The 18,626-nt window shown below is 36.3% G+C and overlaps 1 protein-coding gene across 30 annotated transcripts in view; it reads right to left on the reverse strand.

The window, feature by feature from the left end:
• LOC124137803 (neurogenic locus Notch protein-like) overlaps positions 1-18,626 on the reverse strand; it is a 71,985-nt gene that overhangs the window by 37,087 nt on the left and 16,272 nt on the right. For 15 of the 30 annotated variants that reach the window (XM_048385318.1, XM_048385336.1, XM_048385325.1 and 12 more), the window contains exons 5-18: positions 13,522-13,638; positions 12,825-12,941; positions 11,785-11,901; positions 10,831-10,947; positions 9,772-9,888; positions 8,690-8,806; positions 7,731-7,847; positions 6,658-6,774; positions 5,699-5,815; positions 4,625-4,741; positions 3,654-3,770; positions 2,586-2,702; positions 1,627-1,743; positions 557-673 (exon numbers count right to left, since the gene is read on the reverse strand). In XM_048385318.1, the coding sequence (XP_048241275.1) occupies positions 557-673; positions 1,627-1,743; positions 2,586-2,702; positions 3,654-3,770; positions 4,625-4,741; positions 5,699-5,815; positions 6,658-6,774; positions 7,731-7,847; positions 8,690-8,806; positions 9,772-9,888; positions 10,831-10,947; positions 11,785-11,901; positions 12,825-12,941; positions 13,522-13,638 (1,638 nt within the window). The remainder of the gene's footprint in view (positions 1-556; positions 674-1,626; positions 1,744-2,585; positions 2,703-3,653; positions 3,771-4,624; positions 4,742-5,698; positions 5,816-6,657; positions 6,775-7,730; positions 7,848-8,689; positions 8,807-9,771; positions 9,889-10,830; positions 10,948-11,784; positions 11,902-12,824; positions 12,942-13,521; positions 13,639-18,626) is intronic. The other 15 variants (XM_048385343.1, XM_048385342.1, XM_048385337.1 and 12 more) reach the window with 13 other exon arrangements.

Here is an 18,626-nt window from a genome sequence, read left to right on the forward strand (position 1 = left end):
ATCTGTATAATACTGTATTTCCAAGTTGGAATATCATCACGGACATGTTCATATATTAACCAAACTTCTGTTTTGTAGTATTTTGGTGTGAACACTGACGTGTGTGTGTGTGTGTGCGTTCGTGCGTGTTGTCGTTGAGGGCCTACAAACATTAAATATATACATTTTTTTCATTAATTGCGTTGTATTTTCTCAAACAGTATGACCTTTGAAATTACCTCTAATAAATTATGTCTGTTTGAAAGGATTTCCTTTTGTAAGTTTACATTTCAAATTGGGATAACTTGTGTGCAAGTGTGATGTAATGTGTACATGTAGTGTCTTATAAACACATATTTTATTCACACTGGATTGATAGTATGGCACTATTCGTATCTGTTTTGTCAGTCTCTGAATGTGTAATACATGATGATGACAGTACGAACTTACCTTACACAATTATAATGAAACTAATCGTACACAGCTATGTTCAATATTTGACTAATCTCAACTTGTACATGCCATTTTGAAATGATCACCTTTTCTCAGTTTCTAAAACATGGACACGGACACTTACCTACTTTCCTTTTACATGTCCTGCCACCGAATCCACGTCGACACAAACATCTCCATTTCGAGCGTCCAATCTGCCTGCAAGTGCCTCCATTACGACAACGTCTTCTATGACACCGACCTTAGCGAAAACAAGAGAAAAAGGTGCTTGTCATTAATATTACTGATTGTGTTAATTCAACTTACAACAGGCTGCAGGTACATAATATCAGTCACAGGCTTGTCCATGCTCACTGATAAAGTAATACCTTGGCTTGGACACTGACGTATTTGTCTAGTCGATGGAATGTATGTAAAGAGCATTATATAGATATTCCTTCAATACTTTCAATCATTTCAGCATAGTTTAATGACTACAGTGTAAAAGAGTGGACTCCACCTCGACAGAACACATTTCTATATATTACCGTTAGGTCGGCAAAATTAATACCTAAACTACGAGAACGTATTTTCTACGTGGATTACTCCTTTGTTGATAAAATGGAATAAACGCTGAATACATAGCAATTCCTGTTTTCTCAATATGTATAATACTGTATTTCCAAGTTGGAATACAGCCACGGACATGTTCATATTGTAGCCAAACTTCGGTTTGGTAGTAATTTGGTGTGAACACTGACGTGTGTGTGTGTTCGTTCGTGCGTGTTATCGTTGAGGGCCTACAAACATTAAATATATACATTTTTTCATTAATTGCGGTGTATTATCTCAAACAGTATATAACTTTTGAAATTACCTCTAATAAAACATGTGTCATTGAAATGATTTCCTTTTGTAAGTTTACATTTCAAACTGGGATAACTTGTGTGCAAGTGTGATGTAATGTGTACATGTAGCGTCTTATAAACACATATTTTATTCACACTGGATTGATAGTATGGCACTATTCGTATCTGTTTTGTCAGTCTCTGAATGTGTAATACATGATGATGACAGTACGAACTTACCTTACACAATTATAATGAAACTAATCGTACACAGCTATGTTCAATATTTGACTAATCTCAACTTGTACATGCCATTTTGAAATGATCACCTTTTCTCAGTTTCTAAAACATGGACACGGACACTTACCTACTTTCCTTTTACATGTCCTGCCACCGAATCCACGTCGACACAAACATCTCCATTTCGAGCGTCCAATCTGCCTGCAAGTGCCTCCATTACGACAACGTCTTCTATGACACCGACCTTGGCGAAAACAAGAGAAAAAGGTGCTTGTCATTAATATTACTGATTGTGTTAATTCAACTTACAACAGGCTGCAGGTACATAATATCAGTCACAGGCTTGTTAATGCTCACTGATAAAGTAATACCTTGGCTTGGACACTGACGTATTTGTCTAGTCGATGGAATGTATGTAAAGAGCATTATATAGATATTCCTTCAATACTTTCAATCATTTCAGCATATTTTGATAACTACAGTGTAAAAGAGTGGACTCCACTTCGACAGAACACATTTCTATATATTACCGTTAGGTCGGCAAAATTAATACCTGAACTACGACAACGTATTTTCTACTTGGATTCCTCCTTTGTTGATAAAATGGAATAAACGCTGAATACATAGCAATTCCTGTTTATCTCAATATGTATAATACTGTTTCCAAGTTGGAATACAACCACGGACATGTTCATATTTTAACCAAACTTCTGTTTGGTAGTATTTTGGTGTGAACACTGACGTGTGTGTGTTCGTTCGTGCGTGTTGTCGTTCAGGGCCTTCAAATATTAAATATAATTTTTTTTTCATTAATTGCGTTGCATTATCTCAAACAGTATATGACCTTTGAAATTACCTCTAATAAAACATGTCTCTTTGAAATGATTTCCTTTTGTAAGTTTACATTTCAAATTGGGATAACTTGTGTGCAAGTGTGATGTAATGTATACATGTAGCGTCTGATAAAAACATTTTTTCATTCACGCTGAATGTTATGGCACTATTCGTATCTGTTTTGTCATTCGTTGTATGTGTAATACATGATGATGAAAGTACGAACTTACCTTTCACAACACAGACACTTACCTACTCTCTTTTTACATCTCCTGCCCCCGAATCCACGTCGACACAAACATTTCCATTTCGAGCGTCCAATCTGCCTGCAAGTGCCTCCATTACGGCAACGTCTTCTATTACACCGACCTTGGCGAAAACAAGAGCAAAAGGTGCTTGTCATTGATATTACTGATTGTGTTAATTCAACTTACAACATACTGCAGGTACATAATATCAGTCACGGGCATGTTCATGCTCACTGATAAGGTTACCTTGGCTTGGACACTGACGTATTTGTCTAGTCGATGGAATGTATGTAAAGAGCATTATATAGATATTCCTTCAATACTTTCAATCATTTCAGCATAGTTTAATGACTACAGTGTAAAAGAGTGGATTCCACCTCGACAGAACACATTTCTATATATTACCGTTAGGTTGGCAAAATTAATACCTAAACTACGAGAACGTATTTTCTACGTGGATTACTCCTTTGTTGATAAAATGGAATAAACGCTGAATACATAGCAATTCCTGTTTTCTCAATATGTATAATACTGTATTTCCAAGTTGGAATACAGCCACGGACATGTTCATATTGTAGCCAAACTTCGGTTTGGTAGTAATTTGGTGTGAACACTGACGTGTGTGTGTGTTCGTTCGTGCGTGTTATCGTTGAGGGCCTACAAACATTAAATATATTCATTTTTTCATTAATTGTGGTGTATTATCTCAAACAGTATATAACTTTTGAAATTACCTCTAATAAAACATATCTCTTTGAAATGATTTCCTTTTGTAAGTTTACATTTCAAATTGGGATAACTTGTGTGCAAGTGTGATGTAATGTGTACATGTAGCGTCTTATAAACACATATTTTATTCACACTGGATTGATAGTATGGCACTATTCGTATCTGTTTTGTCAGTCTCTGAATGTGTAATACATGATGATGACAGTACGAACTTACCTTACACAATTATAATGAAACTAATCGTACACAGCTATGTTCAATATTTGACTAATCTCAACTTGTACATGCCATTTTGAAATGATCACCTTTTCTCAGTTTCTAAAACATGGACACGGACACTTACCTACTTTCCTTTTACATGTCCTGCCACCGAATCCACGTCGACACAAACATCTCCATTTCGAGCGTCCAATCTGCCTGCAAGTGCCTCCATTACGACAACGTCTTCTATGACACCGACCTTGGCGAAAACAAGAGCAAAAGGTGCTTGTCATAAATATTACTTATTGTGTTAATTCAATAGACTTCATTCATGCATTATTTAGATTTTCCTTCAATAATTGTAATCATTTCAGCATATTTTGAATGACCACAGTGTAAAACAGTGGATTCCACCTCGACAGAACACATTTCTATATATTACCATAAGGTCGGCAATATTAATACCTGGACTACCTCTCCGTATTTTCTACTTGGATTCCTCCTTTGTTGATAACATTGAGGAAACGCTGAATACATCGCAATTCCTGTTTTCTCAATCTGTATAATACTGTATTTCCAAGTTGGAATATCATCACGGACATGTTCATATATTAACCAAACTTCTGTTTGGTAGTAATTTGGTGTGAACACTGACGTGTGTGTGTGTGTTTTCGTTCGTGCGTGTTATCGTTGAGGGCCTACAAACATTAAATATATACATTTTTTCATTAATTGCGGTGTATTATCTCAAACAGTATATAACTTTTGAAATTACCTCTAATAAAACATGTGTCTTTGAAATGATTTCCTTTTGTAAGTTTACATTTCAAACTGGGATAACTTGTGTGCAAGTGTGATGTAATGTGTACATGTAGTGTCTTATAAACACATATTTTATTCACACTGGATTGATAGTATGGCACTATTCGTATCTGTTTTGTCAGTCTCTGAATGTGTAATACATCATGATGACAGTACGAACTTACCTTACACAATTATAATGAAACTAATCGTACACAGCTATGTTCAATATTTGACTAATCTCAACTTGTACATGCCATTTTGAAATGATCACCTTTTCTCAGTTTCTAAAACATGGACACGGACACTTACCTACTTTCCTTTTACATGTCCTGCCACCGAATCCACGTCGACACAAACATCTCCATTTCGAGCGTCCAATCTGCCTGCAAGTGCCTCCATTACGACAACGTCTTCTATGACACCGACCTTGGCGAAAACAAGAGAAAAAGGTGCTTGTCATTAATATTACTGATTGTGTTAATTCAACTTACAACAGGCTGCAGGTACATAATATCAGTCACAGGCTTGTCCATGCTCACTGATAAAGTAATACCTTGGCTTGGACACTGACGTATTTGTCTAGTCGATGGAATGTATGTAAAGAGCATTATATAGATATTCCTTCAATACTTTCAATCATTTCAGCATAGTTTAATGACTACAGTGTAAAAGAGTGGATTCCACTTCGACAGAACACATTTCTATATATTACCGTTAGGTCGGCAAAATTAATACCTGAACTACGACAACGTATTTTCTACTTGGATTCCTCCTTTGTTGATAAAATGGAATAAACGCTGAATACATAGCAATTCCTGTTTTCTCAATATGTATAATACTGTATTTCCAAGTTGGAATACAACCACGGACATGTTCATATTGTAGCCAAACTTCTGTTTGGTAGTAATTTGGTGTGAACACTGACGTGTGTGTGTGTGTGTTCGTTCGTGCGTGTTATCGTTGAGGGCCTACAAACATTAAATATATACATTTTTTCATTAATTGCGGTGTATTATCTCAAACAGTATATAACTTTTGAAATTACCTCTAATAAAACATGTGTCTTTGAAATGATTTCCTTTTGTAAGTTTACATTTCAAACTGGGATAACTTGTGTGCAAGTGTGATGTAATGTGTACATGTAGCGTCTTATAAACACATATTTTATTCACACTGGATTGATAGTATGGCACTATTCGTATCTGTTTTGTCAGTCTCTGAATGTGTAATACATGATGATGACAGTACGAACTTACCTTACACAATTATAATGAAACTAATCGTACACAGCTATGTTCAATATTTGACTAATCTCAACTTGTACATGCCATTTTGAAATGATCACCTTTTCTCAGTTTCTAAAACATGGACACGGACACTTACCTACTTTCCTTTTACATGTCCTGCCACCGAATCCACGTCGACACAAACATCTCCATTTCGAGCGTCCAATCTGCCTGCAAGTGCCTCCATTACGGCAACGTCTTCTATGACACCGACCTTGGCGAAAACAAGAGAAAAAGGTGCTTGTCATTAATATTACTGATTGTGTTAATTCAACTTACAACATACTGCAGGTACATGATATCAGTCACGGGCATGTTAATGCTCACTGATAAAGTAATACCTTGGCTTGGGCACTGACGTATTTGTCTAGTCGATGGAATGTATGTAAAGAGCATTATATAGATATTCCTTCAATAATGTCAATCATTTCAGCATATTTTGATAACTACAGTGTAAAAGAGTGGACTCCACTTCGACAGAACACATTTCTATATATTACCGTTAGGTCGGCAAAATTAATACCTGAACTACAACAACGTATTTTCTACTTGGATTCCTCCTTTGTTGATAAAATGGAATAAACGCTGAATACATAGCAATTCCTGTTTATCTCAATATGTATAATACTGTTTCCAAGTTGGAATACAACCACGGACATGTTCATATTTTAACCAAACTTCTGTTTGGTAGTATTTTGGTGTGAACACTGACGTGTGTGTGTTCGTTCGTGCGTGTTGTCGTTCAGGGCCTACAAATATTAAATATAATTTTTTTTTCATTAATTGCGTTGCATTATCTCAAACAGTATATGACCTTTGAAATTACCTCTAATAAAACATGTCTCTTTGAAATGATTTCCTTTTGTAAGTTTACATTTCAAATTGGGATAACTTGTGTGCAAGTGTGATGTAATGTATACATGTAGCGTCTGATAAAAACATTTTTTCATTCACGCTGAATGTTATGGCACTATTCGTATCTGTTTTGTCATTCGTTGTATGTGTAATACATGATGATGAAAGTACGAACTTACCTTTCACAACACAGACACTTACCTACTCTCTTTTTACATCTCCTGCCCCCGAATCCACGTCGACACAAACATTTCCATTTCGAGCGTCCAATCTGCCTGCAAGTGCCTCCATTACGGCAACGTCTTCTATTACACCGACCTTGGCGAAAACAAGAGCAAAAGGTGCTTGTCATTGATATTACTGATTGTGTTAATTCAACTTACAACATACTGCAGGTACATAATATCAGTCACGGGCATGTTCATGCTCACTGATAAAGTAATACCTTGGCTTAGGCACTGACGTATTTTTCTAGTCGATTGGATGCATGTAAAGAGCATTATTTAGATTTTCTTTCAATAATTTCAATCATTTCAGCATATTTTAATGACTTCAGTGTAAAAAATCGGATTCCTTCTCGACAGAACACATTTCTATGTATTACCGTAAGGTCGGCAAAATTAATACCTGGACTACCTCTACATATTTTCTACTTGGATTCCTCCCTTGTTGATACAATTAAGGAAAGCTGAATACATAGCAATTCCTGTTTTCTCAATCTGTATAATACTGTATTTCCACGTTGGAATACAGCCACGGACATGTTCATATTTTAAACAAACTTCTGTTTGGTAGTAATTTGGTGTGAACACTGACGTGTGTGTGTGTGTGTTCGTTCGTGCGTGTTATCGTTGAGGGCCTACAAACATTAAATATATACATTTTTTCTTTAATTGCGGTGTATTATCTCAAACAGTATATAACTTTTGAAATTACCTCTAATAAAACATGTGTCATTGAAATGATTTCCTTTTGTAAGTTTACATTTCAAACTGGGATAACTTGTGTGCAAGTGTGATGTAATGTGTACATGTAGCGTCTTATAAACACATATTTTATTCACACTGGATTGATAGTATGGCACTATTCGTATCTGTTTTGTCAGTCTCTGAATGTGTAATACATCATGATGACAGTACGAACTTACCTTACACAATTATAATGAAACTAATCGTACACAGCTATGTTCAATATTTGACTAATCTCAACTTGTACATGCCATTTTGAAATGATCACCTTTTCTCAGTTTCTAAAACATGGACACGGACACTTACCTACTTTCCTTTTACATGTCCTGCCACCGAATCCACGTCGACACAAACATCTCCATTTCGAGCGTCCAATCTGCCTGCAAGTGCCTCCATTACGGCAACGTCTTCTATGACACCGACCTTGGCGAAAACAAGAGAAAAAGGTGCTTGTCATTAATATTACTGATTGTGTTAATTCAACTTACAACATACTGCAGGTACATGATATCAGTCACGGACATGTTAATGCTCACTGATAAAGTAATACCTTGGCTTGGGCACTGACGTATTTGTCTAGTCGATGGAATGTATGTAAAGAGCATTATATAGATATTCCTTCAATAATGTCAATCATTTCAGCATATTTTGATAACTACAGTGTAAAAGAGTGGACTCCACTTCGACAGAACACATTTCTATATATTACCGTTAGGTCGGCAAAATTAATACCTGAACTACAACAACGTATTTTCTACTTGGATTCCTCCTTTGTTGATAAAATGGAATAAACGCTGAATACATAGCAATTCCTGTTTATCTCAATATGTATAATACTGTTTCCAAGTTGGAATACAACCACGGACATGTTCATATTTTAACCAAACTTCTGTTTGGTAGTATTTTGGTGTGAACACTGACGTGTGTGTGTTCGTTCGTGCGTGTTGTCGTTCAGGGCCTACAAATATTAAATATAAATTTTTTTTCATTAATTGCGTTGCATTATCTCAAACAGTATATGACCTTTGAAACTACCTCTAATAAAACATGTCTCTTTGAAATGATTTCCTTTTGTAAGTTTACATTTCAAATTGGGATAACTTGTGTGCAAGTGTGATGTAATGTATACATGTAGCGTCTGATAAAAACATTTTTTCATTCACGCTGAATGTTATGGCACTATTCGTATCTGTTTTGTCATTCGTTGTATGTGTAATACATGATGATGAAAGTACGAACTTACCTTTCACAACACAGACACTTACCTACTCTCTTTTTACATCTCCTGCCCCCGAATCCACGTCGACACAAACATTTCCATTTCGAGCGTCCAATCTGCCTGCAAGTGCCTCCATTACGGCAACGTCTTCTATTACACCGACCTTGGCGAAAACAAGAGCAAAAGGTGCTTGTCATTGATATTACTGATTGTGTTAATTCAACTTACAACATACTGCAGGTACATAATATCAGTCACGCGCATGTTCATGCTCACTGATAAAGTAATACCTTGGCTTAGGCACTGACGTATTTTTCTAGTCGATTGGATGCATGTAAAGAGCATTATTTAGATTTTGTTTCAATAATTTCAATCATTTCAGCATATTTTAATGACTTCAGTGTAAAAAATCGGATTCCTTCTCGACAGAACACATTTCTATATATTACCGTAAGGTCGGCAAAATTAATACCTGGACTACCTCTACATATTTTCTACTTGGATTCCTCCCTTGTTGATACAATTAAGGAAACGCTGAATACATAGCAATTCCTGTTTTCTCAATCTGTATAATACTGTATATCCACGTTGGAATACAGCCACGGACATGTTCATATTTTAAACAAACTTCTGTTTGGTAGTAATTTGGTGTGAACACTGACGTGTGTGTGTGTGTGTGTGTGTGTGCGTTCGTGCGTGTTGTCGTTGAGGGCCTACAAACATTAAATATATACATTTTTTTCATTAATTGCGTTGTATTTTCTCAAACAGTATGACCTTTGAAAATTACCTCTAATAAATTATGTTTGTTTGAAAGGATTTCCTTTTGTAAGTTTACATTTCAAACTGGGATAACTTGTGTGCAAGTGTGATGTAATGTGTACATGTAGTGTCTTATAAACACATATTTTATTCACACTGGATTGATAGTATGGCACTATTCGTATCTGTTTTGTCAGTCTCTGAATGTGTAATACATCATGATGACAGTACGAACTTACCTTACACAATTATAATGAAACTAATCGTACACAGCTATGTTCAATATTTGACTAATCTCAACTTGTACATGCCATTTTGAAATGATCACCTTTTCTCAGTTTTTAAAACATGGACACGGACACTTACCTACTCTCCTTTTACATGTCCTGCCACCGAATCCACGTCGACACAAACATCTCCATTTCGAGCGTCCAATCTGCCTGCAAGTGCCTCCATTACGGCAACGTTTTCTATGACACCGACCTTGGCGAAAACAAGAGCAAAAGGTGCTTGTCTTTAATATTACTGATTGTGTTAATACAACTTACAACATACTGCAGGTCCATAATATCAGTCACGCGCATGTTCAGGCTCACTTGTAAAGTAATACCTTGGTTTGGGCACTGACGTATGTTTCTAGTCGTTGAGATGCATGTTAAGAGCATTATTTAGATTTTCCTTAAATAATTTCAGCATATTGTAAGGACTATAGTGTAAGACAGTGGATCCACCTCGACAGAACACATTGCTATATATTACTGTAAGGTCGGCAAAATTAATACCTGAACTACCTCTACGTATTTTCTACTTGGATTCCTCCTTTGTTGATAAAATAGAGGAAACGCTGAATACATAGCCTTTCCTGTTTTCTCAATCTGTATAATACTGTTTCCAAGTTGGAATACAACCACGGACATGTTCATATTTTAACCAAACTTCTGTTTGGTAGTATTTTGATGTGAACACTGACGTGTGTGTGTCTGCGTTCGTGCATGTTGTCGTTCAGGGCCTACAGATATTAAATATATACATTTCTTTCATTAATTGCGTTGGATTATCTCAAACAGTATATGACCTTTGAAATTAGCTCTAATAAAACATGTCTGTTTGAAATGATTTCCTTTTGTAAGTTTACATTTAAAGTTGGGATAACGTGTGTGCAAGTGTGATGTAATGTATACATGTAGCATCTTATAAACACATATTTTATTCACACTGGATTGATAGTATGGCACTATTCGTATCTGTTTTGTCAGTCTCTGAATGTGTAATACATGATGATGACAGTACGAACTTACCTTACACAATTATAACGAAACTAATCGTACACAACTATGTTCAATATTTGACTAATCTCAACTTGTACATGCCATTTTGAAATGATCACCTATTCTCAGTTTCTCAAACATGGACACGGACACTTACCTACTCTCCTTTTACATGTCCTGCCCCCGAATCCACGTCGACACAAACATCTCCATTTCGAGCGTCCAATCTGCTTGCAAGTGCCTCCATTACGGCAACGTTTTCTATGACACCGACCTTGGCGAAAACAAGAGCAAAAGGTGCTTGTCTTTAATATTACTGATTGTGTTAATACAACTTACAACATACTGCAGGTCCATAATATCAGTCACGCGCATGTTCATGCTCACTTGTAAAGTAATACCTTGGTTTGGGCACTGACGTATGTTTCTAGTCGTTGAGATGCATGTAAGGAGCATTATTTAGATTTTCCTTAAATAATTTCAGCATATTGTAAGGACTATAGTGTAAGACAATGGATCCACCTCGACAGAACACATTTCTATATATTACCGTAAGGTCGGCAAAATTAATACCTGAACTACCTCTACGTATTTTCTACTTGGATTCCTCCTTTGTTGATAAAATAGAGGAAACGCTGAATACATAGCCTTTCCTGTTTTCTCAATCTGTATAATTCTGTATTTCCACGTTGGAATACAATCATGGACATGTTCATGATATTTTAATCAAACTTCTGTTTGGTAGTTTTTTTATATTAAATATATACATTTCTTTCATTAATTGCGTTGCATTATCTCAAACAGTATATGACCTTTGAAATTAGCTCTAATAAAACATGTCTGTTTGAAACAATTTCCTTTTGTAAGTTTACATTTAAAATTGGGATAACTTGTGTGCAAGTGTGATGTAATGTATACATGAAGCGTCTTATAAACACATTTTATGTTCACATTGGATTGAGTACGGATTGAGTACGAACTTACCTTACACTATTACAATGAAACTAATTGTATAAAACTATGATCAATATTTGACTAATCTCAACTTGTACATGCCATTTTGAAATGATCACCTATTCTCAGTTTCTCAAACATGGACACGGACACTTACCTACTCTCCTTTTACATGTCCTGCCCCCGAATCCACGTCGACACAAACATCTCCATTTCGAGCGTCCAATCTGCTTGCAAGTGCCTCCATTACGGCAACGTTTTCTATGACACCGACCTTGGCGAAAACAAGAGCAAAAGGTGCTTGTCTTTAATATTACTGATTGTGTTAATACAACTTACAACATACTGCAGGTCCATAATATCAGTCACGCGCATGTTCATGCTCACTTGTAAAGTAATACCTTGGTTTGGGCACTGACGTATGTTTCTAGTCGTTGAGATGCATGTAAGGAGCATTATTTAGATTTTCCTTAAATAATTTCAGCATATTGTGAGGACTATAGTGTAAGACAGTGGATCCACCTCGACAGAACACATTTCTATATATTACCGTAAGGTCGGCAAAATTAATACCTGAACTACCTCTACGTATTTTCTACTTGGATTCCTCCTTTGTTGATAAAATAGAGGAAACGCTGAATACATAGCCTTTCCTGTTTTCTCAATCTGTATAATACTGTTTCCAAGTTGGAATACAACCACGGACATGTTCATATTTTAACCAAACTTCTGTTTGGTAGTATTTTGATGTGAACACTGACGTGTGTGTTGTCGTTGTGGGCCTACAAACATTAAATATATACATGTTTTCTTTAATTGCGTTGCATTATCTCAAACAGTATATGACCTTTGAAAGTACCTCTAATAAAACATGTCTGTTTGAAATGATTTCCTTTTGTAAGTTTACATTTCAAACTGGGATAACTTGTGTGCAAGTGTGATGTAATGTATACATGTAGCATCTTATAAACACATATTTTATTCACACTGGATTGATAGTATGGCACTATTCGTATCTGTTTTGTCAGTCTCTGAATGTGTAATACATGATGATGACAGTACGAACTTACCTTACACAATTATAACGAAACTAATCGTACACAACAATGTTCAATATTTGACTAATCTCAACTTGTACATGCCATTTTGAGATGATCACCTATCCTCAGTTTCTCAAACATGGACACGGACACTTACCTACTCTCCTTTTACATGTCCTGCCCCCGAATCCACGTCGACACAAACATCTCCATTTCGAGCGTCCAATCTGCTTGCAAGTGCCTCCATTACGGCAACGTTTCCTATGACACCGACCTTGGCGAAAACAAGAGCAAAAGGTGCTTGTCTTTAATATTACTGATTGTGTTAATACAACTTACAACATACTGCAGGTCCATAATATCAGTCACGCGCATGTTCATGCTCACTTGTAAAGTAATACCTTGGTTTGGGCACTGACGTATGTTTCTAGTCGTTGAGATGCATGTAAAGAGCATTATTTAGATTTTCCTTAAATAATTTCAGCATATTGTAAGGACTATAGTGTAAGACAGTGGATCCACCTCGACAGAACACATTTCTATATATTACCGTAAGGTCGGCAAAATTAATACCTGAACTACCTCTACGTATTTTATACTTGGATTCCTCCTTTGTTGATAAAATGGAGGAAACGCTGAATACATAGCCTTTCCTGTATGGCACTATTCGTATCTGTTTTGTCAGTCTCTGAATGTGTAATAGATGATGATGACAGTACGAACTTACCTTACACAACTATAACGAAACTTATCGTACACAACTATGTTCAATATTTGACTAATCTCAACTTGCACATGCCATTTTGAGATGATCACCTATCCTCAGTTTCTAAAACATGAACACGGACACTTACCTACTCTCCTTTTACATGTCCTGCCCCCGAATCCACGTCGACACAAACATCTCCATTTCGAGCGTCCAACCTGCTTGCAAGTGCCTCCATTACGGCAACGTCCTCTACGACACCGACCTTGGCGAAAACAAGAGTAAAAGGTGCTTGTCATTAATATTACTGATTGTGTTAATTCAACTTACAACAGACTGCAGGTACATAATAGCAGTCACGGGCATGTTCATGCTCACTGATAAAGTAATACCTTGGCCTCGGCACTGACGTATTTGTCTTGTTGAGATGCATGTAAAGAGCATTATTTAGATTTTCCTTCAATAATCATTTCAACATGGTTTAATTACTACAATGTAAAAGAGTGGATGCCACCTCGACAGAACACATTTTCCTTTATTAACGTCAGGTCGGCAAAATTAAAACTTGTACAGCCACAACGTATTTCTACAACGTATATCTCTCTCTGTCTGTGTGTGTCTCTCTGTCTGTGTGTCTGTTTGGGTGTGTCTCTGTGTATGTGTGTCTGTCTGTGTGTGTCAGTGTGTGTTTCTGTCTGTGTTTGTTTGTGTGTGTCTGTCTGTGTGTGTGTGTGTGTGTGTGTGTGTGTGTGTGTGTGTGTGTGTGTGTGTGTGTGTGTGTGTGTGTGTGTGTGTGTGTGTGTGTGTGTGTGTCTGTGTCTGTGTCTGTATGTGTGTATTGCACTGCATTGTACCTCCAATCACACCTAAATTAATAACACGACCGTTGATTAATTAATTACCCAGGGGAAGAGAAAAGCCAAATGAGAACCAGTGATTGCTATATGTACCAGACACCTTTGTCCGAACACGCAAGCATGTAAGATAACTTAAATCTTGATGAAATTGCTGTCAGGCCTCCATATGGCGAATTGCCTTGAAACAAGAGAGGAGAGAGCTGTGGGGTCCAAGATGTATTCAAGGAAGTATCACAATTCATTCATTCATATGTAATAATGGCACATAATAATAATAATAATAATAATAATAATAATAATAATAATAATAATAATAATAATGATAATAATAATAATAATAATAATGCCCTGATTCGGTTTCAATCTAAGTCTGGGAATAAATTCAATATATGTTATACTGGAATACGTACCGTAAATGCGCATAAAGTTATGATACATGAGATGCACTGGTTGGGTTGTGGTGCCTACTTGGGTAACTACGGTAAGAATTATGACTATCGTTAATATTAATTTTATAGAATGAAAAATACATACGTATGGCATATACGGTAAACTGCGCAGAGTGTTCAGATGCGAAATATGCCATATTCATATGTGTAGTTTTAGTAATAATTTTCATGACATAATAATTTCGGCAAATACGATAAGTAAAATGGTCGGTTGATTGTTCAGACACGAAGGTATCACGAAGGCGACGTACGAATTTCGGCCAAAACGGTAATCAAAATAGCAGGGTGATTGATACAAATAAAGACATGAATGTACACGGTGGGAGATAGACCTCACTATTAGCGTGAGAATAGTAAGCTACAGTAGTGATTATTGTGGTGACTACTGTAATGTATCACGCAGGCAATGTTATATTGACGACGTGCATTTCCTATAACTAAAGAGCTAGACGATAACAGATAATGCAGTTAATGCTAATTGTAAACTGCAACGATGCGCGTTTCAATGTAGATTGTCGCGAAATATGAAAGAAGACTATATATGACTTTAAATTAATTCGGTAATGTATTTGGCGTATAGGCTCTGTGTACCGAATGCATACTTCAACGATACGCGTTTGAACGTACATTGTCGCGAAATATACAAGAAGACTATATGTGTATTTAAATGATTACGGTAATGTATGTGGCGTATAGGCTATTTTGTTCTGTATCAAACTGAATAAAGAACGAAACCTATTACAATATCTAAATGTTTTGTAAGGTGATAAACATAAAATACAGAATGCGTTCAACAGAATGGTTATAGCATATACTGTAAGCGAGTAAAGGAGGTACATTTATTGATAGAACATTTGATGAGCTAACTGACGAAAATATGAATGAACGGACCTACCTATCAAACAAATATTGGTTGAAGTTGTCATGTTAAACCAAATCAGAGATGATATAAATTACTGTTAACCCGTTGTTAAACATATGTCTGTTGCCAAGGGAATAGGCTTATATTGACTATGTATTCACGACAGTAGAAGGGGATGGAAGGATGGTTATCACACTATTCCTGAGCCAAGTTGATTTTCATTATAGTTTGGAAGATCGTTAAACATGCGCCTGCTGGGTAGAGAATACACATCGACGTTTGACCAGAGAAGAACGGGTGTGTCGACATTGATGCACCATGCTTTATCTTTGGGTACGTAATTTCAGTTTCACGAAAATGTGTTTACTGAGGGAATGCCGCTGTGTTCGACTAGTGTCGCCATAAATGTTCTATACCGTGCCTGCCGACTTGTAAGGATTTCCGTTGTTGAAAATAATTTGTGAAAATAATAAAAGGTATCAAGAAATATATGCACTGTAACAGTTGCAAGAGGAACCGGAATGCTAAAGTGGCGTCATAGAGAAAATCGACCTGGGATATTTAACAAGCCTAAGTTCCTAAACTGAAATAGGAACATGTAAGCATCACTACATTAATTGTTTCATCAAAGAACTTGGTCTAATGATATATCAAATAATGCCACATATAAGGCCAGTATATGTGAACTGAGGAAGAAATATGCCCAAACCATAAATCAGTACTGTCAACATTTGAATTGTCCATTCCTCTTTTGTATTGGATTCCAAAGTTCCATAAAAATCCGTACAAAGAGAGATATATTGCTCGGTCCAGCAAATGTACCACTAAATCCCTGTCTCAAAGACTAACCATAATCCTAAATACAACCAAGGAAAGACTTTCTTTATATTCACAGTGTTTGAGACAAGTGGAATTAATACCATGTGAATTCTCAAAAACTCAAAGGTTTCACTTGACTGTTTTGCAATCTCAGAAAAGAACCAAGTTCCATAATGTCAAAACATTTGATTTTTCAGCTTTGTTCACCACTATCCCACATGAGAAACTTAAGTAACAACTTCATTCTTTGATCCATGGGACTTTTGTTACAAAACGTGGTGTACACAGATACATTTACGTATCTTTATTCAGAGGTTCAGGACAATTTTTGAAACATGAAAGCAAATGCCATCTGAAGTTTACTGAAAAAAAACAATATGTGAAATGCTGGACTTCCTCATTGATAACATCTACCTAAAAGTTGAGGGTAAGACATTTAGGCAAGAAGTAGGCATCCCCAGGGGCACCAATTGTGACTCACTTCTTGCGGATATGTTTCTTTATGCACATAAATCGGAATTTCTGTTCGATTGGCAAAGTCAAAACAAGGTCATTTGGCCAAGAAGTTTAACTTAAGCTTCTGGTATATCGATGATCTGATATCGTTAAATAACAATCAAATAACCAATTTCCTTTCACTGATTTACACCCACCTGAACTAGAAATAAAGGAGACCAGTGAGACCAGTGCATAAAGATTCAGAGTGATAAAACACTCTCCGCAAGACTGTATGATAAGAGGGATGACTTCAACTTTCCAATGGTATATTCTCCCTTCATGTCGAGCAACAGCCCAACAGCTCCAGCCTTTGGTGTTGTATTGGATATGGAAAGGCTTTGTAGCTTTATTTATCTTCATATAATTATGTAGGCATGTAAGCCTAATGTAGGGACAAATTATTTCTGGTAACCGTGGAAGAAACAAACTAAGAAGCTACAGGCTGTTTTAGAAAGTCTATAGCACAGAATAATACGTGGCATACCCTCTCAACCGTGCTTGCATGAGTTCTTTGGTTAAATTGTGTGGCCCCTTTAATGAAAGAAACTGGACGCTACACGAATATACCACCAGAAGAGAGATATTGCTTTAATTGTACAGACTGGGTGGAAGACGCGTATGTACATACGTATATATGACGACGTGAGGGAGGATCTTCTTAATATCTGTAGTCTCTCGCGACTGGTTGTAGAACTTTGTGTTCATTCTTTATGTGATGTAGTTTAACTGTTTTCTACGAGTGAGACAAAAATAAACTTGTCTGTCTGTCTGCCATATATTGTAGACAGGGACAGAGGGCTGATGCCACTAATTACACCTTAAAGCAATAGACTGATGACCAGGGGAATGACGACAGCCACAGGTAATAGGGTTATGCTGTGGGATAATGACGACATAAAGCTGTTACAAAAGTATTTCTTGCATAATATTTAATAAGGATCCCTGAAAAAAGAAGCGTAATTTCTGTTTTGAGCACATGAAGATGTGTTTACTTTATCAGGCAATGTAAATTAACACATTAACATTTACTTTGCTTTTGTTTTTGTTATTTCAGTATTTTAGTAGATATATATTTATTGACACATCTCCTACTTTATTGGTAAATGTTTGTTACTGTTTAGTGTTTCTCGAGGTATCCTTCTCGTTAAAATGAATTATGACCACAAGAATGTTCTTTAGCCTTTATATCCATGACCTTAGACCCATTTTTGAACAGTTCGTGTAGATGGGTATCGTAACATGTATACGTATAGTCATATTCAGATGATGTATTTGCATATATGTAATGACAAACTTCTTCTCTTACTTAATCAATTTTCCTCTTGGCTACTCTGGGCACGTGGAACAGAAGCTTTAGGATATATTTATTGTAAATATCAAAATGATGTATCAAAGAAATTCTTGATGGTACGGCAATTAGTAGAACCCTCCCCCTGAAATGTATTCTCAATAAGATAACTTACTCATTAAGTAAATGCTGATTATTCCGGGATTCGAACCCACTCTGAGTGAGGGACCTAATCGCCAGCGCATAAAGTCAGCGATCTAACCCACTCAGCCACCGAAGCTTCCACAATAATTTAAGTCCGACCACTGGTAGTCTGGATCACGTACTTTCTATACCCTTCTCACAAGTGTAACAAGTCCCGAGTGGGACTCAACCCAAACATTTACTGTTAAGAATTGAACTGTTTTAGAATTGACCGCATGTTGGTCGTTATGGTCGTTATGAAGGTAATACATATTGTTAATTAATTATAATATACAT

Source organism: Haliotis rufescens, unplaced genomic scaffold (genome assembly GCF_023055435.1).
Source record: "Haliotis rufescens isolate VD_foot unplaced genomic scaffold, xgHalRufe1.0.p SCAF_57, whole genome shotgun sequence".
Lineage (NCBI taxonomy): Eukaryota > Metazoa > Mollusca > Gastropoda > Lepetellida > Haliotidae > Haliotis > Haliotis rufescens.